The sequence below is a fragment of the Porites lutea genome, chromosome 9, assembly GCF_958299795.1.
Source record: "Porites lutea chromosome 9, jaPorLute2.1, whole genome shotgun sequence".
Lineage (NCBI taxonomy): Eukaryota > Metazoa > Cnidaria > Anthozoa > Scleractinia > Poritidae > Porites > Porites lutea.
In genome coordinates, this window is record NC_133209.1 from 14709012 (window position 1) to 14724844 (window position 15833).

General features: G+C 39.2%; 2 protein-coding genes and 1 pseudogene across 2 annotated transcripts in view; 2 read left to right on the plus strand and 1 right to left on the minus strand.

Moving 5' to 3' along the window:
• The window catches only part of LOC140947981 (uncharacterized), a 177113-nt gene that overhangs the window by 54872 nt on the left and 106408 nt on the right, over positions 1–15833 (plus strand). The window lies entirely within an intron of this gene.
• LOC140947232 (melatonin receptor type 1B-B-like) lies at positions 4699–5835 on the plus strand. The gene has a single exon (XM_073396291.1). The coding sequence runs from the start codon at positions 4784–4786 to the stop codon at positions 5774–5776; it is 993 nt and encodes a 330-aa protein (XP_073252392.1). The 5' UTR covers positions 4699–4783; the 3' UTR covers positions 5777–5835.
• LOC140947784 (ornithine lipid ester-linked acyl 2-hydroxylase-like) lies at positions 10689–13470 on the minus strand (annotated as a pseudogene).

A 15833-nucleotide genomic window follows, 5' to 3' on the forward strand; every position in this document is an offset into this window, starting at 1 on the left:
AGGACCACGCGGAAACATGGCGGACGTGTTTCGTGGGCTTGGACAAAAGTTGACTCTATATCTATTTCTGGCAATTATTCTTGCGAGTTTCATCTTAAGGAGGGATGACAATCATTCTGGTTCTGTGTCTTCGAGTGTTTCCCTACTATACATCGCGAATTCTGTCTCATTTGACTCACTTCGTGCTTCGATTCATCTTTGAACAAAGCGCTCGAGTTACAAGACTAACAGTACGTCTTGTAATACTCAGTTACTTCATCTAGCTAAGGATGTACTTTTTGTGAACTTAGTACTCCTTTGTGGGGATGTATTACAGAACCCTGGGCCTGCGACTTTGAAGTGCTTCAAATGCAGTAAAACCATCAGAAAGAACCAAGGAAGAGCGACTTGGGTCGGATGCACTCAGCCGTATCATCTTAAATGCTTAAGTGCAGAATTTGAATACTCTTCAAAATGCGACATGCGTTTCAACAACGCTAAAGATCCTATGCCACATGAAGATCTAATCAAAACAGCGATACATGGTTTTGCAGAATTATCTGAAGCTGTAAATCAACGTGGCCTTAAGTTTTTACATCAGAATATACGAAGTCTTCGTGGGAAGATGGATGAATTAAATATTCTTGTTTCACATTGTCCTAATTTGCATATCCTTGCCTTTACTGAAACTTGGCTCGATAACAGCATATCCGATGGTGAAGTGTCTCTGCCTGGCTATTCGATCTTCAGAAGTGACCAGACTAACGGGCGTGGTGGTGGGATAGCCGTCTATGTTAAGGAAACTCTGTTCGTCATTAGGAGAGCTGATTTGGAAAAGAACTTTGTTGGCGAATGTATGTGGTTGGAATTACTTTTACCCAAGGCGAAAGGATGGTGTTCCTGGGATGATGTGTGCAGTGAAAGGGATGTAAACTCCGCTTGGTCGAAATGGAAGTAGTTATTTTTATCGGTCTGTAATAAACATGCTCCTATTCGCCATAAAGTGTTGAGGGGAATTATATGTCCATGGTTAACATCTGCAGCAAAAAAGCTTATGAATGAACGTGATTCTTTTCTAAGGAAAGCGAGGAAAACTGGATCTGAGGTTGACTGGAGTACATATCGGCGATTACGAAATCAAGTTTCCAACAGGATCAAAATTGAGGAGCGTCGTTATCAGAGAACGAAATTCAGAATAATTTGGCCAACCCGAAATCATTTTGGAGAGCTATGAAGAGCATTTTCCCAAACAAAGAGAGAAAATCTTCGACCGTTCAATCTATAATAACGGACGAGGGTGAAACCATCACTAGTAAATCAACTATTGTCGAGAAATTTAACATCTTTTTCACGAACACTGTGTCCAAGCTCCGGGAATCCGTTCAATCAACTACCATTCTTGGTCTCTCAGATGAAAAGTTTACTAATGAAAGTTTTGTGCTTCAACCAGTTTCCCAAAACTTTATTTTTAAGCAACTGAAGGACTTAAAAGTGAAAAAGTCCACTGGTTTGGATGGGATTTCGGCTCGGTTTTTGAAAGACGGCGCTTCGGTTATCGCTCCTACTTCTCCTCCTTCTTGTAAACTTATCGCTCAGTACTGGAATTGTTCCATGTGAATGGAAGATGGCCCGTGTCGTTCCTTTATATAAGTCTGGTGAACATGCAAGTATGGACAACTACAGACCAATCTCCATATTGCCGGTTATGTCGAAAATTATGGAGAAAGCTGTCAACGTTCAATTACAACGGTACCTACAGAAGTTTGACCATTTGAGTCCATTTCAGGCAGGGTTTAGACAACACCATTCAACGGAGAGTGCCGTGCTCTATTTCACCGATGAGATGGGAAAGTTAACAGGCGCTTTGTTTATTGATCTAAGGAAGGCCTTTGATTCTGTACCGCACAAGGAACTGTTATCGAAATTGAGAAGATTTGGCTTTGGAGAAAATTCGATTAATTGGTTTACAAGCTATCTATCTGACAGATTTCAAGCTATTTCCCTGGATAACGAGTTGTCGAGTCCCTAAGCTGTCCTAAGTGGAGTGCCTCAAGGGAGTATCCTTGGTCCGGTTTTATTTACGTTGTATATCAATGATCTACCTTCCTGTGTTGATGTCTGTAAAGTTGTGATGTATGCTGATGACACAGTTATCTTTTTCTCGGCTCCACTGATATCGGAAATTGTGTTACAGTTAAATTTGGAACTGATTAATCTGTCTGAGTGGCTGTCTACAAATAAACTGATTCTCAATTTAAAGAAGACTGAGTTCATGGTTTTTGGCACCCACCAGAGACTATGTCGCCAAGACATCGATGGGGCTCATATAACGTTGGGAGGAGAATCTGTGAAACACTGTGATGCCTTTAAGTACCTAGGCGTAGTTTTGGACAACAGTCTTTCCTTTAATTTGCATATTGACTATGTGAAGATGAAAGTTTCTAAAACACTGGGGATGTTCTCAAGAATTAGATCATCATTAACAACTGAAGCATCGAACCGACTGTATAAATCGATGACACTACCAAATTTGGAATACTGTTGTGCTGTTTTTCATGGCTGTGGTAAAGGAAATGAAGAAGAATTGGAACGCCTGCAGAGAAGGGCTGCTAGGATAGTGCTAAAGACGGTGCATTTGTCCACTCAAGATATGGCTTCCAGTCTTGGTTAGGACCCTCTTAAGACGAGAAGAGAGAAACATATCGTCAAACTTGTCAAGAATTGTCTTGATGGACAAGCTCCAAGTTATTTCTCAGATTATTTTCGACGGCGAACTTATGATATTCACGACTATGACACTAGGTCTAAGGATAGGTTATCTATTGATAAAGTCAATCTCGAGTTGACTAAGAGGGCCTTTTTTTATAAGGGGGCTACCCTTTTTAATGATTGTATGTAGTTTTGTTCATTAGGAGGCTACTTTTTTTCGTTGATTATAATTATGTAATGTATCCCAGTTTCATATATAATTAATGTTTTTATCTTTTTATTCATTTATTTTTATACAGGACCCATATTGATGCAGTTTTTATAACTGAAATGGTCATCCTGTTTAAACATGTTATTATTATTATTATTTAACCTATTTTAGGCCGACAAGGAAACAATAGAAAACGCTACATCGTATCCAACATAAACAGCTGTCGCGGCATCGCAAACAATTGCAATTCAGGAGAATCAGTATAATCAAATTTTCTAAATCTAATAAGCGCTTGGAAAGGCTTCCCTAGACTGGTGAGCACTGTAAAAAAGCAGCTTTGTTTAATTTTAAAACCGAATAATTAAGAATAAAAAAAAAAAAAAATGAGTGGAATCATGATCAAATAACCAAAGCAAAGAATTAGCCTGTGTATAGCCTCCCCCTAGCTCCTCAAAGAAATATTCGGGAAAGAGGACTAATTTCCCCGATTGAAATTCCGCAGGAAAAGTTGGCAAGAAATTAAAAATAGTTGTAAGAAGAAGAAAGAAGCCAATTTAATCTAAAAAAGCAGATTTCTTGCTCTCATTTCTCTTCATTTCGGATTATTGACACTGATTAGGTAACCCGTGGTTCAATTGTAGCTCCTGGATGTTATTTCCAATCACTCATCTAGGACAGAAGTGACAATAAATATGCATTATTGACCAAGGTTTAATAAGATAGCTGGATATTAGATTTGGACCGAGACAAAGTCGAGATATCGATCAATAAATACGTCTACGCGACTAGACTAAGTAAAAAGTTAAAAACTTTTTATTAAAACAGAAAGAATTTTTTTTTACCTGATAGGGATTGATAGGTTCTTATAAAACTATATTTGGTACATCGTTTAATATTTACTGACAGTTTTTTGCCACATAATGAGCACCGATATTCCCAATAATGTATGGATGCGTTAATTTTTTAATCATTAATGTTTGTGTGTTTTTTTCTTAATTTTACCAATTTTATTCATAAAAAGAATTCAATTTTAAGGCCAAAGTCAGTCCCGGACCTTGTACATGTGCAAATCGTTTAAGAGGCCGATACGCTGATTGCAGGGTCAATCTTAAGGAGTTTTTACTAAGCAGCCTAGTAAAGATTTTGTCAGACGCAGGGTAAACATTGAGAAATTTCGCAGCAGTTGACTATAAATAATAGCCAATCTTATTCAGAGGGTATTGCATGTAAATAAAACAATGGGTAGTGTTTTGTTTTGCCCGAAGCTGAATCGTATTCTAAATCGGTGTCTGGAAATGGCTGTTTGTTTATAACTAGTAGTGGCATAAGCGAAATAAAAATATGTTCAAAAATACTCGAATGATCATCTTTCAAGCGATTCTATTAGGTTCAACTTCGGTATTATTTACATTTCATAATCAGTATCGGCTAACTTTAACAATCAAAACTGAGATGAAATCTAATTTCAAGCTCTGCTGTTCCTAAGTATTTTGTGCGTGAAAAAAATTGCCCGTTTATTTTAACACAGGGACAGCTGACCAATCCTAGGTCTCCCCCGTATACAAATTTTTTAAAGTCAATGACTTACGAATATTCAGGGCGTATTCTTAATTTAACTGATCGTTTTAGTCATGCTGAGTTTGGTTTTCTTCAGTTCTTGTTGTCGCATTTTATCTTCCATGTCAAGTGTGCGTATCTCTCGTTATCCTAATTGTCATGCCACAACCGTGAAAATTCAACTCTAACCGGGTATTTGCACGTAAGAGTCGAAGTGTCTTAAAGGCTGTGATAATTATACTGCTCACTGACATCTCAAGCAAAAAAAGCCTGTAACAATATCCCGATCGATAAAATACCTCTGTTACTGGTGCTCGCGTTCAAGAAATGCCTGAAAAAGATACAAGGCTGGAGAAGCTTGCTTTAGAGCTTTTTCGACGAGAAACTTCCCTTGTTTTGACAGAATTCTTGGTTTGTGTTTTAGTTACAACCACCTCAATTTTAGGCAACGTTTTCGTCCTCTTCGCTTTGTACAAGAATCCAAGGCTACGAAAACCGTCAAACTTTTACATTATCTCGCGAACAATGTCAGATATAACTTTTGCGGTAGCTGGCATGACCTTGGTGTGCGTCACTTCGTTTGCCGGTCGTTGGATTTTCGGGCCAACTCTCTGTTGGTTTCAAGCGTCTGTTGCTACAATGTTGGGGACCGCGTCTTGGGTCAACATGGCGCTCATTGCCGTAAATAGACTTCTTAAAGTTGTATACCCCAACATGCATCGCAAATTGGTGTCAGCGAGAACAATTTTTATCTCCATTTTTGCCGCTTGGTCGTTCACTGGTGTTATTCCACTATCGTTTTATATATTTGGAGTCAAGAATATATTTCATCCCGGCCATCAGCTATGTTTGTTTGATTTCGGCACTGCAAGTTATACGCTCATCGCATTAATAGCCATTTTCGAAACTTTTCTTCCTTATAAAGTGATCTTTATTTCCTATTTCAATGTTTGGCGCTTCATCAAAAGTCATAAGCTTCAAATGTCTACCTCGCGAGTAAACGTAGAAGATATAAAACTTGACCGTCTATTAGCTGTAATCGTGATCTCGTTCACCATTTGTTTTACTCCATTCTTCGTAATGATTTTGATTGATACTTCTCCAGAAAAGTTTTCGCTTCCTCGACTACTTTATTTTTTTGCGACTGTGACTGTAGGAGCTGCTAGCTGTATTAATCCTATGATTTACGGAATCATGAACAAAGAATTCAGACGAGGTTTTGTTGCCATATTTCGCAGAAAAAGAGGAAGAATAGAGATTTTGGTGGAGGAGAGAAAAATTAATGTCGCAGGAGGCGGAAATAAATTCTGTCCAGCTTAGTTTACGTGGTCCATTCTTTTTGGAAGGACTAATAAAACATAACATACATTCTAAATTCTTTAAAACAGGGGCACCATTTGGGGAACATTTGTTGTAAAATTTCTTGCTTGCCTACCTCTCCTAGGATTTTCGAACATCTAAAAAATGGTATAATTGCCCATTTCTAACGGATTTTTACCCTAAAAAGGTCACCTAGAAATTTCGGGAGCCTTTTCTGTGGCTGAAATTTTCGAAAAGGTAAGTTTTGATCCCTATGATTTCTGATCACTAGACTTTCAGCTAGAAAATCCGCACGGATGAAAAATTTTTAGGGGATAAAAATATGCCTATATCTACCGTTTAAATACTAAAATACGTTTAACAATGCTATGTTTAAGTGGTTTTGAACTATATTCTCGTTGGGTGCCCCTGTTAAAAGCAAACTGGAAGATATATAAACAGAACTGCATCGACGTTGTATTTGCATTTATCGACCTACTGTCACAATACCACTAAATTGGAAATTGATTCCTCTTTATTGTAAATCTTTCAGAGCAGTTTGTGTTTAAAATGAATCCCCTATAAACTTAGACACAGGGATAGCTGACCAGTCTTAAGGCTATGCCTACCCTAAGTCTCCCTTAAGATATTTAATTAGTAATGAACAACTGTGATAGTCACGTTTGGACATATGACAGTTCCTTCCGATTTTAAGCGATTCTTATTCTGTGCTCAGTTTTCACTTTTCCTATAATAATTAAATATTTTCAATCGTTGTGGCATATATCCGTAATCGTGCGTGCGTAATTTTCGTTATCCTAATTAAAACACTACATTTGTTAACTCAGCATTCGCATGCAATTGAAATGAATCGAAACTGCGGTGTATATACTGTTTCCTTTCATCTAATCTCAGTAAAATTCCTACTACCTATTACTGTGAATGCGCACACATGCTCGCTCGCAAGAAAAGTTTGAAAATAAGACACACAGCTAGAGACGCTTGATTAAGGCAGGATTTCACTAGCAAACGATTCGGAGTCAGAGAAACCGAGTGAGCGTTAAAGTCGTAAGAAGAGTTAGAAGATCGAAAAAGGAAACGTTCTGATTCTTCCGATTCCGATTCCGTCGCGCTTATGACTTAGTCCACTAAAGACTAGGATTTTTGATTTGGCTAGGTAGGCGCTCTTACGACTCCGACTGAGATTCCGTGGCCAGTGAAAACCACTACAGGTGTAGGTCTGAACATCTTCTTAATCGAGAAATTTTCCTTCTTATATTTATGACCGAGTTATTATTATGTGTTATCAGTTACAACCGCCTCAATGTGGAAAGATGCGGCCCATGTTTGTACCGAGTTAGCTAGTAATTTATATGTACAGTATGTTGCCCAGTATCCGGACTGTACCAGTATCCGGACACTTAAAAAAAAAAACTCAATTTTTGAGGCGCCCTTTTCAGTTCTCGGTAAACGAAGTATTTCGAATGAAAGCTGAACATTTCAGCTTTAAGACGAAGGTTTTGGCGATTTGAAAGCTTGCGAAACAGTCGCAGAAGAGCGCCGTTCTGTTCAGGTGAGTAAACTTTTCATGGCTAATTATTTACGCTGTTTACTGCCCAGTAAAATTAGTGCTGCTCAGAAAAGGGAGCGTAATGTGTGATATTTTCAAAGAAACTGTTTTATTTTTAAAGTGAAGATACTTAAGGAAGTCAGGTTTTCAGAAAGTTTATTAATTCTTCTGGAAATTCGATTTGTTTGGAATAACGGAGGCCAGAAACATTTACTATGTTTTGATGTCATGAGCCCAGTATCCGGACAGTTTTTTCTTTGCTGTACAGAATCGATGAATTAGCTATGTAAATAATCCGGATAAGATTTATTTCATATCAGTAACTACAGTTAAAGCTTAGGATATATGATATAGTCGTAAAATGTAATTCTACTCAACTCCGTATGGAAATTTTCTTCACTCATGCCTTCAGAGGCGAGTTGATTTCGTGTCACGGCTTGTTTCGCGTGAATGCATTTTCTGTATATAACTGAAAGCGTCTGAGTTGAACCTGGAATTCTCATACTTTCCCAAGTTGTGACTGCTAGAATGGGGTTGCAACGGTCTGATAAAATGTCACAAAGGGATTGAGAGATTTGAAAGAAGGAGCAATTAGTGTTAGAAAAGCAGGCTTATTGTGGGGACTAAGCATGAAGAAATCAAAACTGCAGGTCCGACTAAATAGGAGAGTGACCTTTGACCGTCGGGTTGAGGTCCCTTCCCCAAGCGTTTTTTTTTAAATAAAAAATGAAGAAAGAAAGTCGCTTGCAGATTGGCTAATTGAGCTTGCAAACTGCGGTTTCGGCATGTCCACGGATGCCTTCCTTAAATCAGTGAAAAAGTTCCTAGACAAGGAAGTAAGAATTATACCATTTTTAAAACAGCCGCTCGCGTTCCCCACCATACCCCAGTCATTTGTTATGTTTTATTTCACGATGCTAGGTTATATTTTTGGAATCGATTGCAATACTACTTTGCAAGTGCAAGAGAAGCTTATAAGTCGCTTGCCTGTCGAAATTTATGTACAATTACGTTGTTATTGTTGTGTCCGGATACTGGGCCAGCTGTCCGGATACTGGGCAACATAGGAGCTCTGCAAAAATACTAATTTCGCCATGGAAACAAAGGCAAAAAAGTTAAACTGTCTTTTTTCATATTAAGGACTAGATGGATTTTCTCTGGGCCAAATTTCAGAGCTCCTGCGATTAACAAAGGAAAGTTATTGCAATCTTAAACTGAAGTGTCCAGATATTGGGCAACATACTGTATCTTTCGGCACCAATGTGCCATAAAATCAAAACAAAATTAATCTGCAATACATCATTTATTCATCCTTGTTCTTATTAAAAGTTAACATATCAATAAAATCGGAGGTATTGCCTTAATAAACTTTACTGACCTCAGTGAGCATCATCAAAGTCCCTAAAAGAGAGTTTAATTGTGTTTTTTACAGCCGTAAAGTTGTGAAATAAGAAAGCGAATCCACAACAAAGCTATTAAAAAAAGTCATTATCGCACATCTTTGTCGATTTCCCTTGCCTTATAAATAAATATACAAAACAATATGCAGCAAATCATATCTATGTTACAGGGGAACGGAATTTAAGAATTCAACAGGATTTGATCCCAGGAGCTCCTGCATCACCACAGCTCATGGATGCAGACGTGCTGCTATTTTGTTCGAGCGACGTATTTTTTCCACCCTTTCCCGCTACCCTGAAATATAATTGGGTCACTTTCCGGTGAAAACAGACCTTAAAGCTGTCGTTTCAATTGCTCGTAAGAATCAATAACTCGCTCACATAAATCGTAATTGTTGCGTGTTGGCAGGAAAAGTCACCAAAAGATATTTGTCATTCATTACATTTGGTTTGTAGGGGGAAAGCGGAGGTTCAAAAAATAATGCGTGAGAAATCAGTGAAAGGTTCCGGCAATTCTGCTTTTTTACAAAAAGATCAACTCTGCTACTTGAAAAGAGCAGAAAAAGTAACTTTCTGCATTTATTTTTCATAGAACAACATGCAAAATTGTTACCTCTTTTGTTAATGCTAGTCGATCAGGTGAAAAGTTAACAAAAGGTACCTTTTTAGAAAAAAAAGGCGGGTATTTTAAGCTTTCGGGTGAAAATATTTTAAGGTCAATATTGTCCGCTTTTCATCCATTTTTCACTTTACCAAACAAAACTTTAAAGCGCGAAAAAGGTACCTTTTTTTGCGGTTTAGAAACGTTCCTATCAAAAGAGCAAAAAAGGTACCTTTTTTGCGGTTGGAAGCGATGTTCTCATAAGTGCGAAAAAGGAACCTTAAAAATAACTTACGTTTCAATTAAAATCCTACTGATTGACAGATGTCAAGCAACCATTGGCGCCCCTAACGAAAGACACACAGACGTTTTTAGGGGACTCTATGTCCCGTTTCTACAATCGAATTTCGCAGTCCCGAATCTAATTAAAACGAGTAAAACCCATCCTAGACTGCCCTAGAAACACCTGTATGGGAGGCTATTCCTCAGTGGCCCCGGCTTTTTAACAGAAATGGCTTGGACGCGCACTATCGTGTCCTGCATTATTGGCATATTTTCCGACCTACGTACGTGGACGAGGGTCTACTATGGGGAATCATCAGACTAAAAAAAAATAGCTGGCTCCTTTTAGGACTTTTAGCCGATCAAAATTGAGAAACTAGACTGAAGAGATCCGAAAATACTGGCTACCATCCAAATGGATGAAATAGCTACTGGTTCTTTCAAACTAGATGCATGTGGAGGACCTAAGCAAGCCGGCCCATTTTTAAGCGTGGAGCGAAGACTTAAAAAAAGTCCTATATGAAAAGTCGAACCATTTTAATCTGAGAAAAAAAATATATCAGATTCTACGTCGATCTACGACAAACAGCAGAGAAGTGTTTTTTTCTTTTAAGTCTAAACTGAGCGGGTTATCATAATAACTGTTTTGTTTCGTGGGTGCCTTTTTTCACTCCGGAACGGGTTATTAGAGACTTCAGACAGGTTCAGTCCAGTGGTTTAATAAACTGTTTTGCAATAAAGCAAACTTGATTTCGAATTTGACCTCGGGTGACCTTTGAGCAGCAAGCAAATGGCGCCAAACGGCTGACATCTGTCAATCAGTAGGATTTGAAACGGCTTTCAAATATAGTTTGAAAACGCCATTTATTTTTAAGGTTCCTTTTTCCCACTTATGAGAACATCGCTTCCAACCGCAAAAATGGTACCTTTTTCGCGCTTTAAAGTTTTGTTTGGTGAAGTGAGAAATGGATGAAAAGCAGTCAATATTGAGGTTAAAATATTTTCACCCGAGAGCTTAAGATACCCGCCTTTTTTTTCTAAAAAGGTACCTTTTTTTAACTTTTCACCTGATCGACTAGCATTAACAAAAAAGGTAACAATTTTGCATGTTGTTCTATGAAAAATACATGCAGAAAGTTAAGTTTTCTGCTCTTTTCAAGTAGCAGAGTTAATCTTTTTGTAAAAAAGTAGAATTGCCGGAACCTTTCACTGATTGTGAGACCCTCATGTGGGGTCTTTAGAGGTTCAAGTCAGTTGTGAGGGTAGGGGGAAAAGGAGTTTTCTCTTTTCGTATGGACCTAAAGGTTTTGACGGCTGATTTGAAAACTTCTGTTTATTGATGAAAACTGATCCGAGACGTCTCGCCTGCCTACTTGAAAACCTAGTAAAATACCCTTGAAGATCGATAAATGGTAATACCATGCCTTAAGTAATGTATTGTTTGTATGCCTGAAAAGGTAGATATTGAAAGTGGAGCCATTCGAAATGCTACGCTCCCCTCCCTCCCCAAAAACCAAACAATAAAAGCACTCCCTAAGGGTAAAGTAATTATTACAACACTTTGACAAATAAATGTTCACTGTTGCTACTATCCAACGACACTTTTAAACTGCACATCCTATTTCTCCGGTCAGAGTCTTTATTAGCCTCGCACGCAGGCGTTTTTAGGGGAGTCGTGTTTTCTCCCTCCCCACAAACACCTGCTTACCCAAGACCAACATTCCTTTCCGCGGCTTAGCCAATCACTGCCAAATTCTGTTAAACATTGAGCAGGGTAAGCAGGCGTTTGAGGGGAGGGAGGAAATGCGTAGGAAGCTTATTTACTATCAGGTTTTTTTCGAGACGCTCTTTTGGGGGAATGAGCGCTGGCTCATTTTCCCGAACAGCGGCTAGTAATCGAGCCTAGAGTCTTCTATTTAGAATGCCTTCTCCTGGTCTACGTTTATTTATTCTGGTCGAAATGTTTTCGCTTCGCGCGCGTGGGCGCCCCCATTCACTAAAAGGTCTTGGATTAGAAAATCACTTATCCCACAAAACCAAGCCGCTCTAAGTATTAATATTGTTCCTCTGTTGTTCAATTTTGTTTTCCACAGAAAAAATCCCTTGTTCGTTTCCACGCTTCCAGTTTTTGAATCATTCCATCTACACGTCCCAGGTTTGGTCTAATAATGTCAACAATTAGCACAACGCGATCCTTTTCTGAACCATTACAAGCAGAATGTTCAAAAGTGTCGTCGAACAAGATCCCTTTTCCCTCTTTCCATGGTACATCAACGCCGATTTACTGTCAGCCATGAACGTTTCCCGTTGTATGGTACAATCAACGCCAGATGATAGCGAAGAATAGACGCGGTAGACCCAGAGTGCGGCGGAATTGATCCTGCTGCTTTCAGAAGTGAAAATGCAGCATTTTGAACTTCAGGAAGCTTTGTTAATATCGAGAGTGTGACAGGAAAAAAAGTCTTAACCTCGTCTATGGGTTTGCCGTAGCCTAAAATCATCGCCAGTTTCCATTTGCTTTCTGTATTGAGCTCGCTGCCACCAGTTGTGTGTACGTTGCACATTCCAGCGCCATTTTTCACGAACAAAATCAGCTCATCTCGAATAGCTTCCCAGTTAGCTTCCAGCTGATGCAACCATGGAAACATCTGAAGATAATTCTTGAACACGGCTGTTTCAGTAAAAAGAAAACATGTTTAAACAAAACCGAAATAACTTAGGTACTAAGTACACGCGACTTTTTGTTACTTTACTATAAAACCTAGTATCAGAGTCTATATTTAGTTTCGTTGCTTGGTGGTAAATCATGATAAATTACACGTCTTGAGAATGAATTAAATCACCGCTAATGATAAGCTGTTGTCTTGATTCTGAAAAAATTTACCCAAACTGGTAGACAAGAAATTTGTCAAGAACTTACATGGAGAGAGAGATAGAAAACTCCTCTGTGAAAACACATTTAGTCTAACATGACAAATGACTATCTTAAAGGCATCGAAGGCAAGATTATTGTAAACGAAAATGTCCCTGCAAATCCACGCCTGTACCGGTGAGGCATTTTATACAAGTAAGTACAAACCAACCCTCAAGTTCCGTGAGAAATGCAGTGAGCTTGCAGTCCTTTCCTTTTAGAGACTATCTTAATACAAGTATAGCTCCTCCTATCCCTGATGATGCGCGCCTTTGATCGGCAAAACTCGGATCATTTTCATTTTCATTTTTAATTACAGCACTGAAAGGCCTCACTCAAACAATATTTAGACTATACACACTACACAGGATAGCTTTTCGCGCGCTCCACTTTTTGTGATCGGCCCGGCGCATCTTCGCTCTGTCACAACCGTTCCTGCGTGTGAACAGAAGTCCTTTCTGTATGGTTATGCCGGACAATAATTTTCAAGGAGGTATGTAAATAGACTACGAGTAGTCCCCCATTTGTCCTCAGGGATAGTAAAGCGAGCGCGCGTGAAAATCACCCCACGCGAGAAAAGGCGACACGCACCGCGTCTCGCCTTTCTCGCGTGGGGTGATTTTCACGGGCGCTCGCGTTTCGCTCGCTCTACTATCCCTGAGGAACAATGGGGGACTACTCGTAGTCTATACTACGACTGGCTGTTACTGAATTCAAGACAAAATATATTTTGTAACCATGCACATACCTGGACGGCTTTTATCAGCTATTATTCGCTTGTAGAAAACATCAATCGGAATATTGAGAAGCGGGCACGGGATAATTTGCCTTGATTTCTTGTAGACTAAAGCAAAGATGGCTATTAAAGTAAATATGATGGCAAAGACTTCAAACATGGCGAAAATGAACGGCATTGAAGCAGCCGTGTTTCTTAGACTGAAGTTCATATCATCTTTATTCCGGCGCTAACCAAAAACGACATTCTATTTGTTCACTGAGCCAATCAAAAGCCAGCTTCCAAAAATAATTCTACGTCAAGAGTTCCACGATTCTTCGTAGAAATGTGATAAATAGAGAATTACTTGTCAAGGTTATTTTCTGAGAAACAGCTCAGTGATAAGAATTGCTTATAATTTTGTGTTGGTGGATATTGGTTAGCAATTAATGGCAATAATCTAATTTTTAACAAAACTCTTTTAGACTCAAAATTCGCCCTCGTTCTGATGCTAAATACGACAAACTGGGTATGTGTAGTCCATAAAAAGCAAGGAAAAACTTCCTTGATTAAGAACGTGACGGGGTGTGAAGGTGGGTAAGCAAACACTGCAACCTAAAAACGTATCATTCCGGCTTGATTCTCTGAAATGACCACGTGTTGTAGGGTTGTACTCGCTGCAACGCGTGATTCATTTTCGGAGTCCTTTCAGAGCCGGGAATAAAAGCCTGTTTAAACGATTTTTGATACCTTTTCCAAAGTTCTTGACGACGCTTTGATGAGTTGATGCAAGTTTCTGACTCGCTTTTATTTTAAGTTGCATTACACTCCAACACGTTTATGGCGACCCATCCAAACGGCCTCGGCAGCATTCGTTCAGAATTTGGTTTAACAAATGTTGAAAAAGAGTTGAAACCGTGTTGCTTTCTTTGTTTTTTTAGCCCCACTGTCTTGCGCTGCTGAGATACGTGCCTCGCCAGCTGCCTTTTCTTTGGCTGAACCAATGAAAGATCCTGGTAATTAAATGCCAACAGCCTCTTACACATATGGGAAGGATGCAAACTCCTACAGTGATTGGGATTGGTAATAGGCAGGCCAGCGACTTGTTTATCATCAGCAGTACGAAGAAAGAAGATTTAAAATTAAACTCTTGTGACTGAAGAATAAAAACGCATTGTTTGTAAAATCGCATAAATTAGTGTTCCTTGATTTGTTACTTAAATTGTAAATATATTATTATCCACTCCCCTCAGGGCTTTTCAGGGATAATTTACAACACTGCATGGTTGGGGACTTTGCCAGACTGCTTTAAAAGGTGCACTTTACAAGTAATGAAGGAATGAGTAATCATGCCCCCATAGATGAGTGTGAAAGTGAGATAGACCACTATAACGGGCACTACGTGCCCTACTCTTTATGAAGAGTGTGTGGGCTCTTTAACGTCCCACAGATTTACTACATGTGCAAGGGCTTGTGAGACGGGGCCTACGGTCAGTATCGTCCTTATCCGAGAAGACTAGAAAGTCTAACCGTTTGCAGATGGGTCTGAACCTACGGCCTCCCGCTCAGCAGACCGGCGCTTATCCCATTGAGCTAACCGGGCTTATCTTTGCTTTGAATTGCCGTCTCAACATGCTACTGATAGGTAGCTCTTGTTTACGTTTGTATGGTTATGGCGTATTCTCGGGTTTTATAATTCCGGATGAACAAAACTCGGCTTTGTCCGGGCCACCGGAAAGCTTACAGACAGACTGAAGATAGACTGTGATGACCTATTCCGAACAAACCAAAACCCTTTCCCATAAAGCGCAGATCATTTCTACATTAAACCGAAAAACAAAATCAGTAATATAATGACGTATATATACGAGTCAGTACTCACTGGGGTACTGAGCCACACGCACCCTTTGAATACTATGATTTTGCCGGTCCGAATCAATGAAATGAGAGAATGGTCTCTTTTGGTCAAAAACGCAAATGCGTAAACGAGTCAACTTGGTAAACCACAAACCGCAGTGATTTTCATGAAAGACAAAATTCTCTTTTTGTTGTTAGGAGAATAAAAGAGAATCCACGTCTTCGAATGACGCGCGGCGTAATTGTTTTTCCTATCTACCCACGGTAGATAGGCCAGGTTGAAAACTTTATTTTGAGAGCAAATATTTATTAATTTCTTAATTATATACTCAGTCGTAATAGACAAACCAACGCTCGATCTCCACACCCGGAGGGGGGGGAGGGGTACTTTCTAGTAGTGGGCTAATGGGTATGTGCCGCTGGATGGAGTCGCATTTTCACGACTGGATTGACTATTATGAGGTTGCATCTTTTAAGACTTACTACTAGAGAATGGGGTCCCACATCTTCAGCATTTGGGGGTAAAAAAATTCAGGTATGTAGGGATATAAAAAAAGAACGATTTACACCACAGTATGTTTAACAAATGTGCCAGTTAATTTCAGGATGACCTAGTTAAAAGGCTTAACAGGGTAGATGCATAAACAAAAAAGTGACTAAGTTGGGATTGCGAAAACTACGTTTTTCCCCAAAGTGACTAAGATGGGGTCTATAATATGGCCACAGAATAGACTATAATGGG

What these genes read in the sequence shown, in the direction of transcription:
- LOC140947232 (XM_073396291.1), top strand. Translation starts at nt 4,784, where the DNA reads ATGCCTGAAAAAGATACAAGGCTGGAGAAGCTTGCTTTAGAGCTTTTT.